Raw genomic sequence first — 18,297 nt, 5'->3', positions numbered from 1 at the left:
GATCTTTCCAACTTAGTGAAGACAGAAGTCATTCTGAACATTTTTATCCCACATCTCCCTGAATGAGGCTGAGAAAGTTGTTCCATCTGAGGTTAACCACCAAAATAAAAAGTCACGACAGTTTTATTAAAAAACAAAATGTTTTAGCTAATTGTTTCTGTTATGGCAAAAATCCAAATTTCAAAGTAATAGCAGGCCCTAATGTATGCCTGTACAACTGAAGGAGAAGAAAGCTCCTGCAGGAAGGATTACAGTTATTCCATCCCTGTTGCAGAATATAAAAATAAAACAATTGCAAACTGATCCTAAGGATATCTGATAATGATAATTTTTGTAGTGACAGCTCAGTCATCATGAGCTCCCATACTCGAACATTAACTTCAAATTTCATACACCTGAAGAAGTGGTAGAAGTGGTCAGGGCAACAGGAATAACACAAATCTAGTGTTTTTCCTCAGGTCTTATATGCGGACTGACCACAAGACACATCAGTACTAAGGTTTTTGTTGCATGGATGTTGATGAGGTAGTGACTGTGGAATCTGAGAAAGATCATTTGAGTCTCAGATAGTTGTCACAAATGAGATTTTGTGAAAAACATTTTGAGAATGCTTACAGACTAACAGACAAAGAATAAAGCAGATGAAGAAATAAAAACAAAATAAAGGAAATGGAGAAAATGGGGACAGGCATTCAAATTTTCCATTTTTCCCTTTCTAAGTGTAAGACTCTTTCAGTGTCTAGTACTTCTGAAAATACATCTTTTATCCAGGTGACTGACCATTTACAGAAAGAAATATCCAGCAAGCTTTTAGAGATAGATCTCAAAAACAAGAGCATAGGTTCTCCAGGGAAGAGTGAAAGAATTTCAGCTTCCTCCTCTCCTCCCGCTTCACATGTTCCCTCTCACGTGTCCACTGATGCTGCTTTAGCAACTCAACACTTCCTACTCTTCAGTCCCTCCAATAACAGGATGATATCCCTTACACTGGGAAGTTCAGCTTCTCAGTTTACAGCAGAGCTGCATCTGCCCCAGATGTGTGTAATACACTACTGTGTAATAGTTCCCCGGATCTTTATGTTAATCTCTTCCTGCAAAATCTGTAATAGCAAGTGATAGAGCTGAAATGATTTTTTAGTAGTATCTCACGGGGCAACTTATAGTCTCAAATTGCCTAAACCCCTTTTTCTAGAGATGTTTGTTGCTTTCTTTTTATTATGGGCTCACCTTTCCAGATATTCCTGGAAAACTGATCTGAACTATATACAGATAATATTGAAGATCAGGGTTAAAACCTATCCAAACAAAAATGAAATGAAGACCTAGGAACAACATGGATTTTCAGCATATGGAACTGAGGTCAGCAAAGTGTTAAAAGTAATATGGACCACATACTTTCTGCATCAAAATAATAATTTAAAAAGTAAAATTAAGAATATATTACATGACAAATGTCTTTCAGTATCTTCCAAAAAACTGCAAGCCGATGAGACATTTTAGTATGTTCAATAATCTTATTATTGAGGCAGACTTAATAAATTTTAGCTTCTATGTCATTCAATAATATAAATTAAATATCGAACAACTGATGCTATGAAATATTTAGAAGATACTAAAAATCAGATACTGGTGCCGAAAGGGAGCAGTGTGGTTCAGAAAACAAGGAAGCAACACTTCCTTTCTTCCTGTAAAATCACAAGATGACTATTATTAACCTGTGTTCCAAATAACTTCACGTGGACGGCTGCCATAGGTGCACTAACTGGAAGTGATCCCAATACCACTGCCCACGACAGCTAACAAGTTCTGTTTTCCAAGTGCTCCAGCTGCAAAATGACCCCCAAGGATGCAAGGTGCCCGGGATCACCTACGTACCAAGGTGTTGTTGTTGAGATCCATCTTCCCGGTGAAGGGCCCCCACGTCGTCCCCACTGGGAGCTGCTGCCGGCTCTGGACCTTGCGCTCCCCATCCTTCTGGACCACCTCCAGTTCCCCTGCAAACAAAGAGCACAAACAGTGTTCAGAGTGTTCACTCCTACCCTGACAGCAGACACCTCCATGTTTGTTATGTATGCATGGCATTCAGAGGATCCCTGGAATGAGAATTAATTACACTTGTCTGAAAAAACAACCAATCTGTTCATCCTGCAGAAGAAAAACAAACCTCTTTCTTTACAATTCTATTCAAAGGTGATCTAGGAGGTTATGTTTTTTTCTACCTTTTCACAGGCAGTATGGTTTGAAGGAATTCTTAGCCAGATGAGTGGATTCAAGAAAGTTCTGAAAAAATGCTGAGGAGGGGGAAGATGATAGCTGAGAGTGCAACAGCCCCTGGTACATGAGCCTCCGTGATCCATTTCACTGTCAGAAGAGCACACTCTGAAGCATTTGGCTCCCAAATACTTTTTAAACATATTTCACAGTGAGAAAATCCAGAGCATCTCCACTGATTTTGAAGACACAACTAAAAATATTTACTAGAATTAATTACAACAGTAGAGATTTTGAACAGAGTGATGTACAGGAAGTAACTGTTCACAATTAGGCCCAAAATAATTTAACTTGCTAGATTAAGATTTTAACACAACATGCAAAAGAAATGAAAAGGTAAAGAGTGATTTATTATTATTATTTTTTTTAATTCTTCCTTTTTCATATGGATATTTTATTTTAGAAAGTACAGACTTTAAAATTAACACCTTAATATGTTACTTCAGTTCACTTTAACTTCTCCAATTCTGTTAATTTTATTACAGGGTTAAAAGAAAGGACTGTGGACAACTCTTTGCAAAGCAATTTCCTCAACAAGTCTGTTCTCCTATGAACAAATACTACAGTTAAAAGTGCATTAACAGCCACATTCACATGCAAAATTACACAATTTCTAGTGTTCTTCTCTAAAACAATAAATTCTGTTTTCCAACTTCAAGAGGGATGAGACTTCGCAGTCGGGATGGATTTAGTGCTTTCCTCGTCAATCATTTCACATTTGCTCAAGTTGTTACACAGGTTTGCCCTTCCTGCAGCTGGGCACAAAGGCTGAAAACTGGCTGCAGCCCCCAGATGTGCAGAACTTCTCCCGCCCCTTTGCAGCCCTGCTTCTGCTGTCTGCTAAGTGCCCTTCCTCCCTCCGAGCAACAGCAGTGCCTGCTGTTTGCAGCAGCACATCCCTTCTCGACAGCTCTCCCCCTAATCAGGGCCATGCTTTTGCACAAGCAGTGGGAAGTCCAACTATGTAAGAAGTAAACTCATCCCAGATTTAGAACTGGCAATCGCTGAGAAATTAACCTTGGGTTTGAGGAAGTGAGTAACTCCTCCTGGCTTGCAGGCAGTCTCCACAGACTTCCCCCAATGTGCCATTCCCATGAACGCCTGCATTTATGCGTCAGCCAGGCTGCAAAGGTTCTCTTGAGTTAATCTTGACCATTTTTCCGAAGAGGAGACTTGATTCCTGCTTCCATTTCCAAGCACAAAAATCTAAATTCCACCTCTGAGTGCTGCAGATTACAAAACTACTCTATGTAAAATTGTGCATCAGGTCCTCCTTGCAAACTGGAACAAATCTGGGAAATAGAGCTGTACCAGTTTACAAAAGCTTGCATGTATGCGGGTGAGTTATCATCATGACAGGGCTCTGACAGCTTAAATGGCAGTATGTAAGCAGCAAAGCTTATTATGGATACATTATATGTCATTTACATATGTGATATATATGCATCCAAACAGAAATATACATATATATGCACTTTTTTTCCCTCTCACAGGTACATGTTCACAAACTGCTTGAACCTTAAAATATCTCTTTGTATGTTAATTATGGAAGACAGGAATCTTTCTGGTAGTGCAAGGCAAATTGATCACATACTGCAGCATTTTCTTTCTACACAGAGATGAAAACTATAGCATTTACTTGCTTTTACACCCTAAAAAACAGCCACGTCTATGGACATGTCACATTTAACTGATACCGGAGGAATCATGAGAATCTTTGAAAACCCTTTTAAAAAATAATTCAGCCTCCCTTTCTGCCACTGACATTTTTCATCTGAAAAGGGTTCAGACACAGTCAAACAGTGACTTCTTATCTGTACCTGTGGATTTACAAGCAGGCCTGTCTTTTAATGGATTAAGAACGACAAACTTGGGGCAGATCATCCGGTGATATCCAAAAACCTACCTAAGTTTTAAGGTACACATCATTACACTTTATATTTTAAATAAGATTAATAACACAAATCTTATATCTGATAAGTATTTCAGGTTTGAGGCAGACATAAAAATGAGCTGCTATTTTCCAAAAGTGTATTTTTTTTCCTCCCTTTGAGAGTTGAGTAAGTTAATATAAATTCTTTCTCTTTTGTTACAGTCCCGTGCTGTAGTTTGGGTGATACCTTCCAGGATGTATTAATGCACTGGATGCACTGCAGATGGGATGGCAACACACAGAGCTGTACTGGAGTTGTTGTATTTCCCTTCCACCAAGACCACCATAAAAGAGAGCAGCAGATTGCAAACAGAATTACAAATCATGTTGCTTCATAAGCTTTTATTTTCCTTGATCATCTTTTCTAAATAAGATAAATTTCTCTATGGTCACCACTAACAGCGTCCATTTTTAATATGATGGATGTATGTACGCGATAGGAGTTGCAAAGAATAACCTCCTGAAGTGTTCTGGCAAACCATGTGTTTTGGTTACACTCATGCAAGGTGCAGCACATTACAGTTTGATCCTTTCCAAGACCACTGTCACCAAAAATCATTGGTCAAGAAAGAAAACCTAATGCTAAGGGAGGATAATTTAAAAAATAATACAGCAAAGTAAGGTCTACAAGCATCTGCTAAGATTATTTTTTTCCTAACAGACCCACCTTCATCCCTTTTGTAGAATCACAGCATACACTCCTTTGTCTGCACTAAACAGGGGAAGGCCAGGGGCCAATACAAGGGTTTGTAGAAGAAAGATTGCAAATGTCACTATTAAAAATCCTCTGATGAATATCCCCTGACCACTGAGCAAAGAGTCAGCAACTTTCCTGTGTTCATTTACAACCTTTTGCTCCTCTGAAATTTCGTATTTGTTAAATGGTATCAAAACTGTGATAACAGATTACATCAGGAAGAGTGGCTGAGATTTCTATGCCATACTAGCACTGGCAGCTATAAGAGCAAAGCCTCAGCCAGCACTGACTCTTCACAGGTGAAGTAGTGTTCTTTTATTATTATTTGGGGGGATTTGTTTGTTTTTTTCCCCAGCTTCTACTTCAGGAGAACACTTGTTTTCAGCTTGCTGAGTAAGTTTATACAAAATATTTGAGACACATAGTATGGGCTAATCAATTTTGGTAAAAGATAATGCTGTTAGTGCTGTGGGCTGTTTCTCTTATCTTGTTGATGTAGCATACTTTAAAAGTCTGTGATTACTCAAAGACTTATGATAGCTGCACTGTAAAAGAAGCCCCGAGTCATGACTCACTAGTAGAGCTACAAAACATCCCATGGCTTTTAAGATATTAGGCCACCTTGGTGGATACAAAACCAGAATGAAATGACTCAATTTAGGACTCTTTCCTGCCATTAACATCTTGTCTTAGGGAGTCACAAAGGGCTTGCATAAAACAGGAGGTGGAGGGTTAGTTTAACTTGTCTTCTTGCATAGCAAGATCAGAATCATTTTTTAAAATTCATGTATAGCGTAGATGAATCTGACAACAACTTTTGACCCTTAGGAGGATTTGACCACAGTTTGAATAGCAGAAAAATTCAACTGTATATGGCATTTCTGAACAAAAGAGCTCTGGCTTTCATCCACCTGCCCACACTTTGGAACAATAAACAGAGGAGTCCATATCTGAAAGTGAGTGAAGAGCTGAGTTTTAGGATAGAAAAAGGACATTACTTCGTTCAGAAACAGCTTTAACCAGATTTACAAATGTTTAACATTTCTAAGCAAGTCACTGATAGCTTTGGCTGCAGTGGGGCTTTTTGTTTTGTTTTGTTTGTTTTTGTTTTTATCTTGAATAGCTCTCTAAGTGGTGTCAGCTGAAAAGGATGAGCAAGCTCTTTCTCCACTACAATTAGGGACTGGTTACTTGACATGCACTAGCAAATGGCTCCTTCTTTGCATATTTCCTATGCATAGCCACCTGGCTCCGTTAATGAATATTTTTGCACAGCAGAGAAATAGTGTGTGTCATAGTTTCAAACGAGGACTGCTCTGAAGTCATAGCTAACGAGTGGAAAACACTCTCACAAGTTCTCAAACGCTGCCCAGCTCAGATCCAAAGATCTGCAGCATTGCTGTGTGCACAGAACAAATTTGTAATTAACGCTGGAACCAGCTAATATGTTTACTTTTGCACACAGCAGTTCAAAGAGGGCACAGAACTATCCTTCTTCCACTCATGTGATCCTTAACGAGGCATGTCCAATATGAAATGCTCATCCACTTACTTGGCAGGCATAAACTGCATTATTGAGATACCTCCTCTAAATTCTCCTCCCTCAATTTTCAAGTCTCTGAGACATAACACACTCTAAACTACAGTTTCGAACATAAACTTGAAATATGGCGTTCTCTATTCAAGTACTCCAGTCAAACCCTGATAAATCAGGCTGGCCATGCAGTGATCTTATCCGTTCTGACTCTTTAATAAATCGAACCTTGTAAGTTCACGCTGTTGGAAGTTGTCACTAAATGAAATTGTGACCTTATCCGATGTGTGAACTTATCCTGCTGACAACATTTACTGTGTGGATAAGAACAACAACAACAAAAAAAAAAACCAACCAAAAACCAATCAACCAACAAACAAACAAAAAAGACTTTGGATAATTTTGATCTCAGCCATATGTAACAGATGGGATATTTTTGATGTTCCATTACTGATTTGCCTATGATGAGACTACTCTGAAAAAAAATAATGTGCTTCATAGGTAAGCAGTTAGGGACATGGGCAAGCAGTGTGCACAAAGAGGCAGTGGCTGACAGCAGTGAATGGGAAGCTATTAGCCTAACACGAAGAGCTTTGAATTAGTTTGTAATTATACTGGAAAAGATAACATACTGGAGGTGGCAAAACAGGAACACACCCTTTCCACAGGACATATTCAATAGCCAAAAACTCTAAAACAAGTAACTGAGAGTCTGAAGCAGTAACCCACAATGTGTTAAACCACAGCACTTCATGATGAATGAACGAATGAACGAATGCAAGAATACTGCATGCCCTTTCAGCACCAACTGGAAAGTTGCCACCGCTGCTGTGGAGGAGGGTTGGCTAAAAGAACAATTCACACGGCTATGTTATGAAAAGGGCCAACCATCTAACATCATCAAGTCTGTCTGCCAGGGATTTAACACATCCTTTTACCTAATTCAGCCCAGGAATGTGCTTGAATCCACATCTCTCCACTGCTGATAGCACTACACACAGTCACAGCTCAGTCACCCTGAAATGGGAAGATCTGGGAAGTTTCCAGGTAACATTTAACTTGCAGCACTACAAAGTGCATTCTGCGATGCAAGCACTGTAACTATCTTATTAAAAAGACTCACACATATATGGAATCCAAACAGTAACACACTAAATTACAATCAACCTTGAAAAGAATTTTATAATTTCCTTTGCAGTAAGAAATGCATTTCAAGGGCTGTCCAGAACCAATTACAAAATTGAATTTTGCTGCTCCGAGAAACAGGACATAGGCCTGGCCACTGCTGAGGGATCCTTCCTTGCCCCACTCCTCTCCAGTCCCTTCTTTTCCAAGGAGCAAGGCCAACAGGACCTTTTAGAGTGATGGCTCTGAGCGGATCAGACACAAGGATAACCCACAGGTAGCTTCAAGCCACAGTTCTCCTCTGCCTGGAGACAGACATATAGGTCTAGATAGCAGGTACAAAGCAGGAGAAGCTGCCACACACAGCTTCCCTCCTCACTGAGCTACTGAACGTTTGTGCTGCTTGCCAGTGCTCTCACAGGGCAGCTGTGCATTCTAGGCAAGGATGAGAAATGAAAAACCTTCTCCAACTTCAGTAACGAAAACCTCACTGTTCTCTACCTTTCTCTATAGCACTGAAAGTCAGAAGCAGTTTATCTTTCCTACCTGCTGCTAGTACTGAAAATAGCAGAGAGTGCAGGTACTATACTTATCTTCAACAGCGCTGTCCTACAATGGACAAGAAAGACAAGGATATTCTGAAAGTGAGGACAGGGAAAGAACAGGCAGACATTCAGGAAAAAAAGGACCACGGAAGGAGAAAAACAAAATCCAAAAAATCCAAGGCAAGAGAGAGAGTGTCTAAGGAAATAACTGCCTGTAGTTTCAAAATGGGTCCAATCAGGATACAATACAGCCTGGAGAAATGGAAACAGAAGATACTCAGGAAACAGAGGGAGGGAGAAGCCCTGCAGCAGTGAGGAAACACATTTGTACTTCCAGGCGTGAAACATATGGACAGAAGTGCATGAATTCACATTTAGAACCAGAATGTAAACACTATTATCCTACTTAGCCAAAGCATGTGTGTTGTTATAAGTACTTAATTTTTAAGCTGAGCCACCGAAATAAACCATACTTCTTCTAATACCTCCTTGCTCGGCTGAATAATGGCTAAACTGTACACATGAAGTGCATCGACACTGCACCCAGTGCTGCGATTTCACCTGACATCTGGTCTAAACCATTTTCTGTTTCCAAGTGGCCAGATAAGAATAGCTCAGTGCAGACAATCTTTTTTTTTTTTTTTTTCCCCAATAAAAAGTTTCATTACTGATTATTTAATATGCACTATGCTCTGACTAATACCACCGTACTGGTACAGTACTCCATCTTGTTTAGTGAGACCTTAGCTACAGGTACAAAAGCTGCTCCAGATTCCCAACTGGAACACAGAGCTGAATTCAGTGATGTGAAGGCACATCATTATGCCCCACAACATAGGTGGTTTCAAAGGAAGTGCATGCACTGGTACTTATAATAAATACTTACAATATAAAGTTGAGCTCTATTTGTAAGTTCTTCATTTGTTTATACAAATTCAATACAAAGAAAAGTTTTACATTCCTATATTGTCTCACACTCCTATAATATACAGAACTAATATGAACACAACATCACATCCCACAGTGGAAAAGCACAGGCCTACAGTGGTGAGCACCTCTGCATCAAACATGACAATGTGACTTTGGAATTTCAAAGTGAGGGGGCTATTAATTCCAGAATTGCTAAACTGTAGTTACCTGTTTTCAAGGCTAAAGCTCAGCTATTATAAAAGTATAAAAACACTGTTTTCTCCTTGTTAATTAGGAAGGAGTACATAAAGAATACTGCTGCTAGAGTCTGTTTAGCTTCTTAGTGGAATGATTTTACTCAGCTGTATAGATTTCTGTTATTTGGACTGTTTTGCTCAGCTTACAGAAACCTACTGAAAGAAAAGTGCACTTTTCCCTGACACAGTCCCGAAGATGAGGCAGTGCTTGCTCACTGCCAGCTACTGACCACAACAGAGACACTGCTATGTTCCTAAATTTGTAGTTGCCTTGTGCTCTAGAAATTGGAAAGAAAACCAGAACTACAGAAGTCTACAGCCAACGGAGCAACAGGTGAAGAAGAAAAGATCCTTCTACCTTCCCAATCACCCTAAAATCTGTGAAAGTTTGAGATCTATTCTGATTTATGATGGCTCTGTATCCTACTCCATTGTTAGTAACACAGACATGCATAGTGCTGTAATTCTTCCTACTGAGGGAACTCAAAAAGGAATCTAATCAAATTACTTCAGGATGCTCAGGTTTCTCCAAATCTTGTCACAAAAAGCTGCAAGTTAAATTTTAGTCCTTTAAATTAAAGAAAGGCCATCATGGTGAAATCCCAACCTCAAGATGAAATCAGCGGTAACCAGCTTTAGCTTTGAGTCCACTTGCTACAAGAGCAGTTTCCGCCTTCGTTATCAAATTACAAATCTGATACGAGAAGAAAAAAATACTTTGTTTTTGTTTTTCCTAATAGCTTTCCATCTTCACATCTAGGATGCAGAGTTAAGAAGGTTTTGTACTCACTGCACATGCTGTGGAAAAATAGAAGTAGAGGCATTTACAAAAATACAACAAACATCAACAACAAAAGCTGAAGAGCCCTCTCTGCAGTTTTCCATGAGAGAAATACTGTACTCTCCATTCTCACACAGACACTCTATAGTGGCAGAAAGGATTCCCAATTATACTCTAACACTGTGCAGAGCCAGTGGGTTGAGTAGCCACTTTATCCCAGATACATGCAGCTTGCACAGCTTTGCTGCCTCTCTCTCCATCACAGATACACAATACAGAAATACCAGACTTGGCAAGAGCAGGCTGATGATATTACTGAAGAGGGTTTCTTGATAAGATCATCGTCTGTTTCTGGACTCTCGGGTTTGCTCCCTTCCTCAGCTGAGGAACAGCCGCCCCTGATAAATGTCCCTTTGTGTGCGGATTCTCCCCAGTGTATGCAAAGACATTTCAGTCCTGAGTCTGGCTTTTCAGTTGCTTCATATAGGCAAAATACAGTAAGAAGTATATGGAGCACTGTGTGTAAAATAATAGAAAGTAGAGATAATTAAGCATAAAGCTTATTTAATTCAGACTCAAACCTTTTTAAAGATAACCTATTCTGCCAACAGAAAATTCAGTGTTTCATCAGTCATTCTCTAGGACTTTTTGGAATACTTCTGGCTGAAAGATGTCTTCTTTTTATTTTAGATCTGGACAATATTAGTTTTACATATTATGCTTTCTAAAAATGTTCCATATGCCATTGTATCCCCAAGCAATTTTATGGGATTTTTAATGTGTTTTTTTTTTTTTCTTTTTTACTGAAGAATATCCGGATAGCTTGTGTTAGTGAATTCAAAAATCTACTACAGTTAGCTTAATATGAAGACTGCCTCATTAACAACGTTATGAAATGTATTAAATGAACAAAAATGTTTTGGAAAGTATTCTTTATAAGTCTAAAAGCAGGAGAAAGTGAGATCATCTGTGACTGTATCTGCGGTGTCTTCTCAGTTTACAGTACTTATGCTTAGGCATAGGAGGATCTATTTTCATCTCTCATTTGTGTAATAGCAGATGAAGTTATTTGCTTTCCACCAGATATGCATGCTCCGAGCTATAAAATCACTGCTTGGATGCTGATTTTTAGCTCAGAGTTTGTAAGTCAGAGTACCCAAATGTCTTACAAAAGAAGATGCTTTAACATGATTTCCCTGTTTCCTTTCAATGTTTGCAACAAATTTATGAAAGGAGGAGAGTACAAAGAAAAAAAAAAAATCTCCACAAAGACTTAAATTTATCAGTGTTTAGTGTGACCATCCAAAAGATTTAGTTACTGTGAGATTAGGAAGGAGAAAGGGGGGCTGGGACAAAGGGAGATTGAATGCCATGCTCCAGTGCATGCATGCAATATATAGTTCCATCCATTATAATTATAATTTATATGAAAAGTAAAATTATTATAAATAGAGATAAATGTAGTATAACTATAATGTACAATATCAAGATTCAAATTAATCATTTCTTTGCACTTGCTGGGGATGGCCATGCATAACAGACACATGGCTCTGCAGTGCTCCAGCACTCATGAGTTATGTGCTTATCTACATCTTCTATGATCAAGCACCAGCAGTGACCAACACAGCTTTTCACCACTATTGCCAGACAGGGAATGACTGTTGGTTTTGGACACAGACCAGTGCCCTCACTTGCTTTTTCCATGCCTCAGCCTGGACTATTACACTGCTTTCATATGTGGCTATATCTTACTGCAGCTGGGACTTTGAAGCTGGTGTAAGGAGTGATGCCCATTTATAAGGCAGACTATGTAACTACCAGTGAAATAAACCCTTGAAGAGAGATTGAGCACAAGTCCTGTGCACTACCTAAATCCTACTCTGAGGATAACATAAGACTTAAGTAGAATACTGGCCTTGTGGCAGCCTTCCACAGGAATGATCTTGACCTTTACATGAATAAGGCCCAGGGACATCATGCATGTAAAGCGTATCCCAAATTATTTTGGCTTACAAGCTTCCCCTTTAGGAGTGCAGGCTCTGAGCACCCCGTTGTTACTCAGTCAGATGCAGTGATCGGGGAGCTCAGTGAGTAGCCCCAGCTGGCAAGTAGGGTCTCCTATGGAGCAGGAGCCTGCAGATGATGCCATGTCATTCTCCTGGAGCTGACTCCTGGTCTGACTTCACTGCCTAGGTTTTATCTCTATATGCAGTGACTGAAAACAAGCCCACATCCTCTACAGACTCAGTGAAAATTTCAGCCTCAATAAGTTGTTCAGGGACACAGAGTGAGTCAATACTGGCAAAAGAATCAGGACTCCTCACTGTCTCTAACAGTTGCAATCACTGCTTCGGGAAATGTCACAGAGTACATACAAGAAACTTATCATTTTGAGGAAGTAGGAAAGTATTTCTGGCAAGACACAGACATTAGGAATAGGAAATATCAACAGAGATCAAAAGAATTATAACTCAGAATATATATGGGCTACGGAATTATTTTGTCTGTGAGGAATTAAAACTGCCTCTATAGTCTGATCTTTAAAAATAATGTCAATTTATCTTATTATCCTTGTATTGTGAAATAATTTAAGAATCTAAGAAGTGTAGACTGCTATTAAGTGTTTTGAGATAAATTACTTAAGTACACAGGAAAGAATCACATTGAAGAGGATGCAGGTTGACATCTTCATTCTCTTGTTGATAAAATTGACAGCTTGCAAAATAATATCATATCAGTATAATATTATAAGAACTGCCCTAAAATATATCTGCTACTTTTCATCCTCTCCAATTAAAAAAAATAATAATCATTTACATTAACTCAAAGAATGCAATTTCTATTTTAGCCATGACTATTATTTCAATATACATAGATAACTTTAAAGTCAACAACGCTTTTGTGATAGGAACAGACAATTTGCTGTACAGTGAATACTAGAGGACAGTTCTCATTTACCAGTTGATTTTTTCTCATGTTTTAATCACACTTAACAACTTATATGAATAGGCTATAGAAAACATTAACTTAACCAGATTAAAATATCTCTACCAACGTATCTCACTTTTACATATCCACTCTGTCAACTTGTGACAGATGGCAGCAGAGGGGCAGTCTGACAAAATGGTGGCTGACAGGAAAGTACAGATTATGAAAAAGTGTGGAGTTTAATTTCTCCATGCCGAAAAAATGTTATCAGCACTTATTGAGTGTTTGTAGAGACCAAAGAGTGGATGTAAGCCTGGTGAGGTGGTGTGTAGTGTGCACTTTTGCAGTGACAATAGCAGACGTTAGGTAATCTTCACTGGCACACATTTTACAAGTGCAGCATACATGCTCCTGTTCATTGCTGGAAAAAATGCATAGCTAATGGTGGTGACTATGTTGAAAGACAGTGCTTTATAGCTGAAAATTTGCTCAGTCAGTGTTATATTATGCTCTTTGTATCTTTTGTTGTTTCCATGGAAATAAATAGGAGGCATTACTTTTAGTGACCTACGTATATGTGGCCTTACACAATTCTTCTTCACTCACAACACTGCAACCAGCTGGAGAATAAGCCATGTCAACCAAAACAGTAAAAAAAGTTCCTTAATTGCTTCCTGTGACATGAGCCAGAAGGCCAGTCACCTCAAAGGTATTTATAGCTATTGGGGATCCTCTTGCATATCTCTAGGGAAACCTGCATCCTCTGCTCACTTTCCTTCTCTGAACTGCCCAAATATCAATGCATGCAGCATGGAACATGGAATGCAACAGGAAGAACTAGAGATTTGTGTGATCTCATTGAGATCATGGAGACACAGAGGGACAGTTCCCATGACTGGAATGCTGTCATGTATGGTTAAGTACTTTTTAGGAAAGACAGACCAGCTAGGTGAGGCACCAGAGTTGTTCTTTATGTGAGAAAACAACTAGAAGCTCCATCCCTGAAGCTCTGCCTAGCAATGAATGATGAACAAATAGAGAGCTTACGGGTGAGTTAAGGGACAGGCCAGTGTGGGTGACGCGGTTATAAGCATTTACTACAGTCTGCCCGATCAGGATGAGGAGGTTAGTGAGGCCTTCTACAGACAGCATAAAGTAGCCTCAGGATTACAGGCATTCGTTCTCATGGGGGACTTCAACCACTTCCATTTGCTGGAAAAGCAACTGTACCATGCACACACAGTCCAGGAAGATTCTGTAGTACATGGAAGATAACTTTCTGGAGCAGTTAGTGGAGGAGTCAGAGAGGAGAGGTGTGTTGCTGGACCTTGTTCTTACAAACAAGGATTGACTGGCTGGGAAAAGTGAAAGTTTGTGGTAGCCTTGGATGCAGCGATGATGAGATAGTGGAGTTCAGAATCTTACATGTGAGAAACAGGGCAATGAGTGGGACTGCAACTCTTGACTTCAGAAGAGCCAACTCTGACCTCTTCAATGATCTAAGTTGGAGCTCCCATGAGTTAGAGCATTGGAAGGTAAGGGGGACCAAGAGAGCTATTGACATTCAAGCACCACTTCTTCGAATCCCAAATGGATGCACCCACAAGCGCTCAGGGAGATGGCAGAAGTGACTTCCAAGCCATTCTCTATCATCTTTGAAAGGTCATGAAGAAAGGTCATTGTATCCAGTTCTGGGCTCCCATGTCCAGTTCTGGGCTCCCCAGTTCAAAAAAAGACTGGGATGTCCTAAAAGGAGGCCAGTAGAGGGCTACAAAGATGACAAAGGGACTAGAGCATCTCCCATATGAGGAAAGGCTGGGTCTGTTTGGCCTGGGGAAAAGACTGAGGGGAGATCTCAATATTTATAAACATCTAAAGGGAGGTGGGAGGCGAATGAATGAGGCCAGGCTCTTCTTGGTGGTGTGCAGCAACAGGACAATAAGTAATGTCCTAAAACTAGAATATAACAAGTCCCATACCAACAAGTGGAAGAATACCTTTATGGGAAGGGTGACAGAGCACTGGAACAGGCTGCCAAGAGAAGTTATGGAGCCTTCTTCTGTGGAGACATTCAAGACCCATCTGGACACCAACCTGTGAGACCTACTGTACCTGCTTTAGCAGGGGAGTTGGACTTGACAAAGTTGATCTCTTGAGGTCCTTTTTGACCCCTGCAATTGTGTGAGAATGTGAGAGGTGCCTGATGGTTTAAGGAAAGCCATTGCCACTCCAGTCTCCAAAAAAGGCAAGAAGGAGAAGCTGGGAAACTAGAGGCCAGTCAGCCTCACTTCTGGGAAGGTGGACGGAGAAGCTTATTCTGGATGTCATCTCCAAGAAAGTGGAAGAGAATAAGGTTATCAGGAGTAGTCAACATGGATTCACCAGGGGGAAATCATGCTTGATTTCTCCAATAGCACACTCACCCAGGTGTGAAAATAGATATTCACGAGGAGAATGTTATAACCTATCAAAGCTAAGAAGTAACCAAAGACGAGGAAGTAACATCCCAAGCAGTTTTCATACAGAAATAAAAAGTCTGAACTTCTTATCATGAGTAGAAGCTTAATAATATGGAGGGAAAATTTCTATTTTTACTTTTCAGTCAGCTGCCCTGGTTACAAATGCACGTTTCTCCCAAAGTTTTTTGTTTTGATTTGTTTTGTTTTCAGAACAGATACCAGCTTTGAAGCCTCTATTCAAACACTATAAAAGCATTGTGAAACTACCTCTAGGTACTGTCAACAAACCTTGAGGTACTGCCTCTGAGCAAGGCTGCAGTTTCCAGTAAGTCAGTGACTACATTTCACCAGGTCCTAGAATTACCATTCACTCTGTCTGGACTGGATAAAGAATAATGAAACTGAAATAAGTGAAAGATATTTCCTAACAGAAAGATTAAATGAAGACAGAATAGTGAACAAAAGATTTCAAAGATTGAGTGCTCTCATACACACGAGAGTATATGTATAAATATAAATAAATATAAGCAGTTTAAAAAGTCTGTGACTATGCCAATAAGGCCATAGTATATCTAGATACTTTTCATTTGCTCGTGCTTATCTTTTTGGTAAACAGTAAAGAGCAATGAAAACTGCTTTCTAAAGTGATAGAGGTGCAGATATTCAAAAGGCAGTGCCGAAGACACATGTATAACTCAATCCTCCACTCACTATCATGTAGTACTTTGTCACATACATCACAATAAACACTTCCAAGAAACTGAAACAAAGTAAATGCATGTACATTTTAGGGAAGACTAGGGAAGATCTTGACAGACCTGAGCTTTGTGAATTGGATCTTAGCCTACATCCTATTGGAGCTTCAAAATCATTCACAATCTGTGAGTGATCATCACACTCAGGATGTAACGTTTCCTTTCTCTCACCTTTTATTGACCTGTTCTTTTTAGATAGCAAGCTATCCAGAGTGAGATCAATAATTGTACTTGCATCCATACATGTGCTTACAAAAAAAAAAGTAAAAACCCATTCACGCAGATATATAGATACACATTATTTAGAGATAGATATGTGTATACATAAACATTTTTATGTATCTATATAATATCTAGGATAAAAAAAATTCCTTGTCAAAAGAAACCAACAGCTTTTAGGTGATACTGTAATACACACAACAAAAAACAACATATCTTGGCATTTTGAAAAGGATGCCCTTTTCCCGTATGCTCCATCTCTTCTGTCTCTAGGCCTTCAAAAGGGCTTTGATTATGTTTCTGATATATATTTTGTATCATTTTTGAGAATGGCTAAACAGAGCTCAGTCATCACATCCTCTCAATAAAGTGAAAAGATAGAGAAAAAGAAGACTACTTTCATATAAGTTATTTACAGTTGGGGGTCATTGATTTTACTTCATCTAAATTCAACCACTATGTTTTTAGTCTTGAAATAATTATTACTATATATATATATTTGTTTATATAATTCTTTTAATAACTAAGGTACCCTCACAAAATAGCAAATTATACCCTTTGAAACACTACAGAGTCCAAAATATTACAAGAAACACACTCACAGAGAAAACATTCAATCCACAAAACACTTATCTGCCCCTGAAGCATATGCAGATCTCCTTTTCTATTGTAATGATATCTTGCTACAAATATTTAGACCAATTAAAATTATTTCCATTTGAGTGGCAGCCCTATCTTCGGTGTTGTTCTAAAACAGATGTCACATTTTCTTCCTTTTGTAGATTCTTCTTTGATCCCATGAATTTTAGTTACCTATCATTCTTTGACTTTTAGACACCTCCCGACAACAAAACATTGGCAGTCCATGCCATAAAATAACTGCTGTTTCTTCTTGTCAAGAACAAACGTAAAAACCTCTAACAGCAAATCAATGTCTACGCTTTGTAACTAGTTTAATTATGGAAGGAAGAGGTAAGCAAATAAATATTATGAGTTCAAGCTTTACGTTTGTCAGTCTTTTCTAATAGCTGTTCATATTTTGCACAGTCATAGAGCACTTGGAAGAATAAAACAATTCTCCTTGTAACCCACTATATGGAACTTACGATTACTTATAAACAATGCACTTCTGTATCCATAAAGTTTTAAGTATTTTCATGGAGAATCAGAGGTATCACATCTCACCTGTCCTAAGCCAGGAAAGCTTGGTATAAATAGTGCAGAATTTAAAAGCACTATACAATAAAGATACCAGTGTCTGACAAAACCATTATTTCACTGAGAGGTATGATACTTTCCTCTGAAAGGCAATAAAAAGTAAATTCCACACTGCACTGTACATAAAGAACAGTTAAAATGAAAAATTTGTTGTGTGACATCCCATGTTGTTAACAATATAGGCAGATCAAGATAAGTGAGTGGATTTGGATCATCATCAGAAGACACAAGGCCATATTTGCCAGTCTATTATGTCATGTTTCTTGAATTCATGAACCCAAGAGTGCAATATCTTTTCGCTGACATGATGGAGAAGTTATACTTTATACAGACTCTAAATATACAGGCGAGATAAATGAATTAAAAGCAGCAACCATATTGTATTTTTAAAATGTTTTTAAACAATGTAGCATATGGATAATTTTGAAGCCTACAGCACACAAACCGTTAAGAAAATAGCAATGGAAAGCAAACTGGATTGACAGATGATTTACATCAAATTAGCCCTTATCTTTGAAAACCAAAACAGTAGAAGAACTTGAGTGAAAAAATAATGCTTTAGAAATTCTTTAAAAGTATCAAAATCACATGCACTATGTTTGGAACTGACAACTGATTTAGAATGTCATCCTCTCCCAGAAATGATTTCACCCCATTTGAAAGAAC

General features: G+C 38.8%; 1 protein-coding gene across 3 annotated transcripts in view; it reads right to left on the bottom strand.

Annotated features, from left to right (window-relative positions):
• ZFPM2 (zinc finger protein, FOG family member 2) overlaps positions 1 to 18,297 on the bottom strand; it is a 304,685-nt gene that overhangs the window by 155,756 nt on the left and 130,632 nt on the right. For all 3 annotated transcript variants that reach the window (XM_090137893.1, XM_031591121.2, XM_090137894.1), the window contains one exon: positions 1,876 to 1,994. In XM_090137893.1, the coding sequence (XP_089994019.1) occupies positions 1,876 to 1,994 (119 nt within the window). The remainder of the gene's footprint in view (positions 1 to 1,875; positions 1,995 to 18,297) is intronic.

Source organism: Phasianus colchicus, chromosome 3, assembly GCF_987193195.1.
Source record: "Phasianus colchicus chromosome 3, bPhaCol1.hap1.1, whole genome shotgun sequence".
NCBI lineage: Eukaryota > Metazoa > Chordata > Aves > Galliformes > Phasianidae > Phasianus > Phasianus colchicus.
The sequence above is the reverse complement of the archived record's forward strand: the minus strand, read 5'-3'. Positions and strand labels throughout refer to the sequence as shown.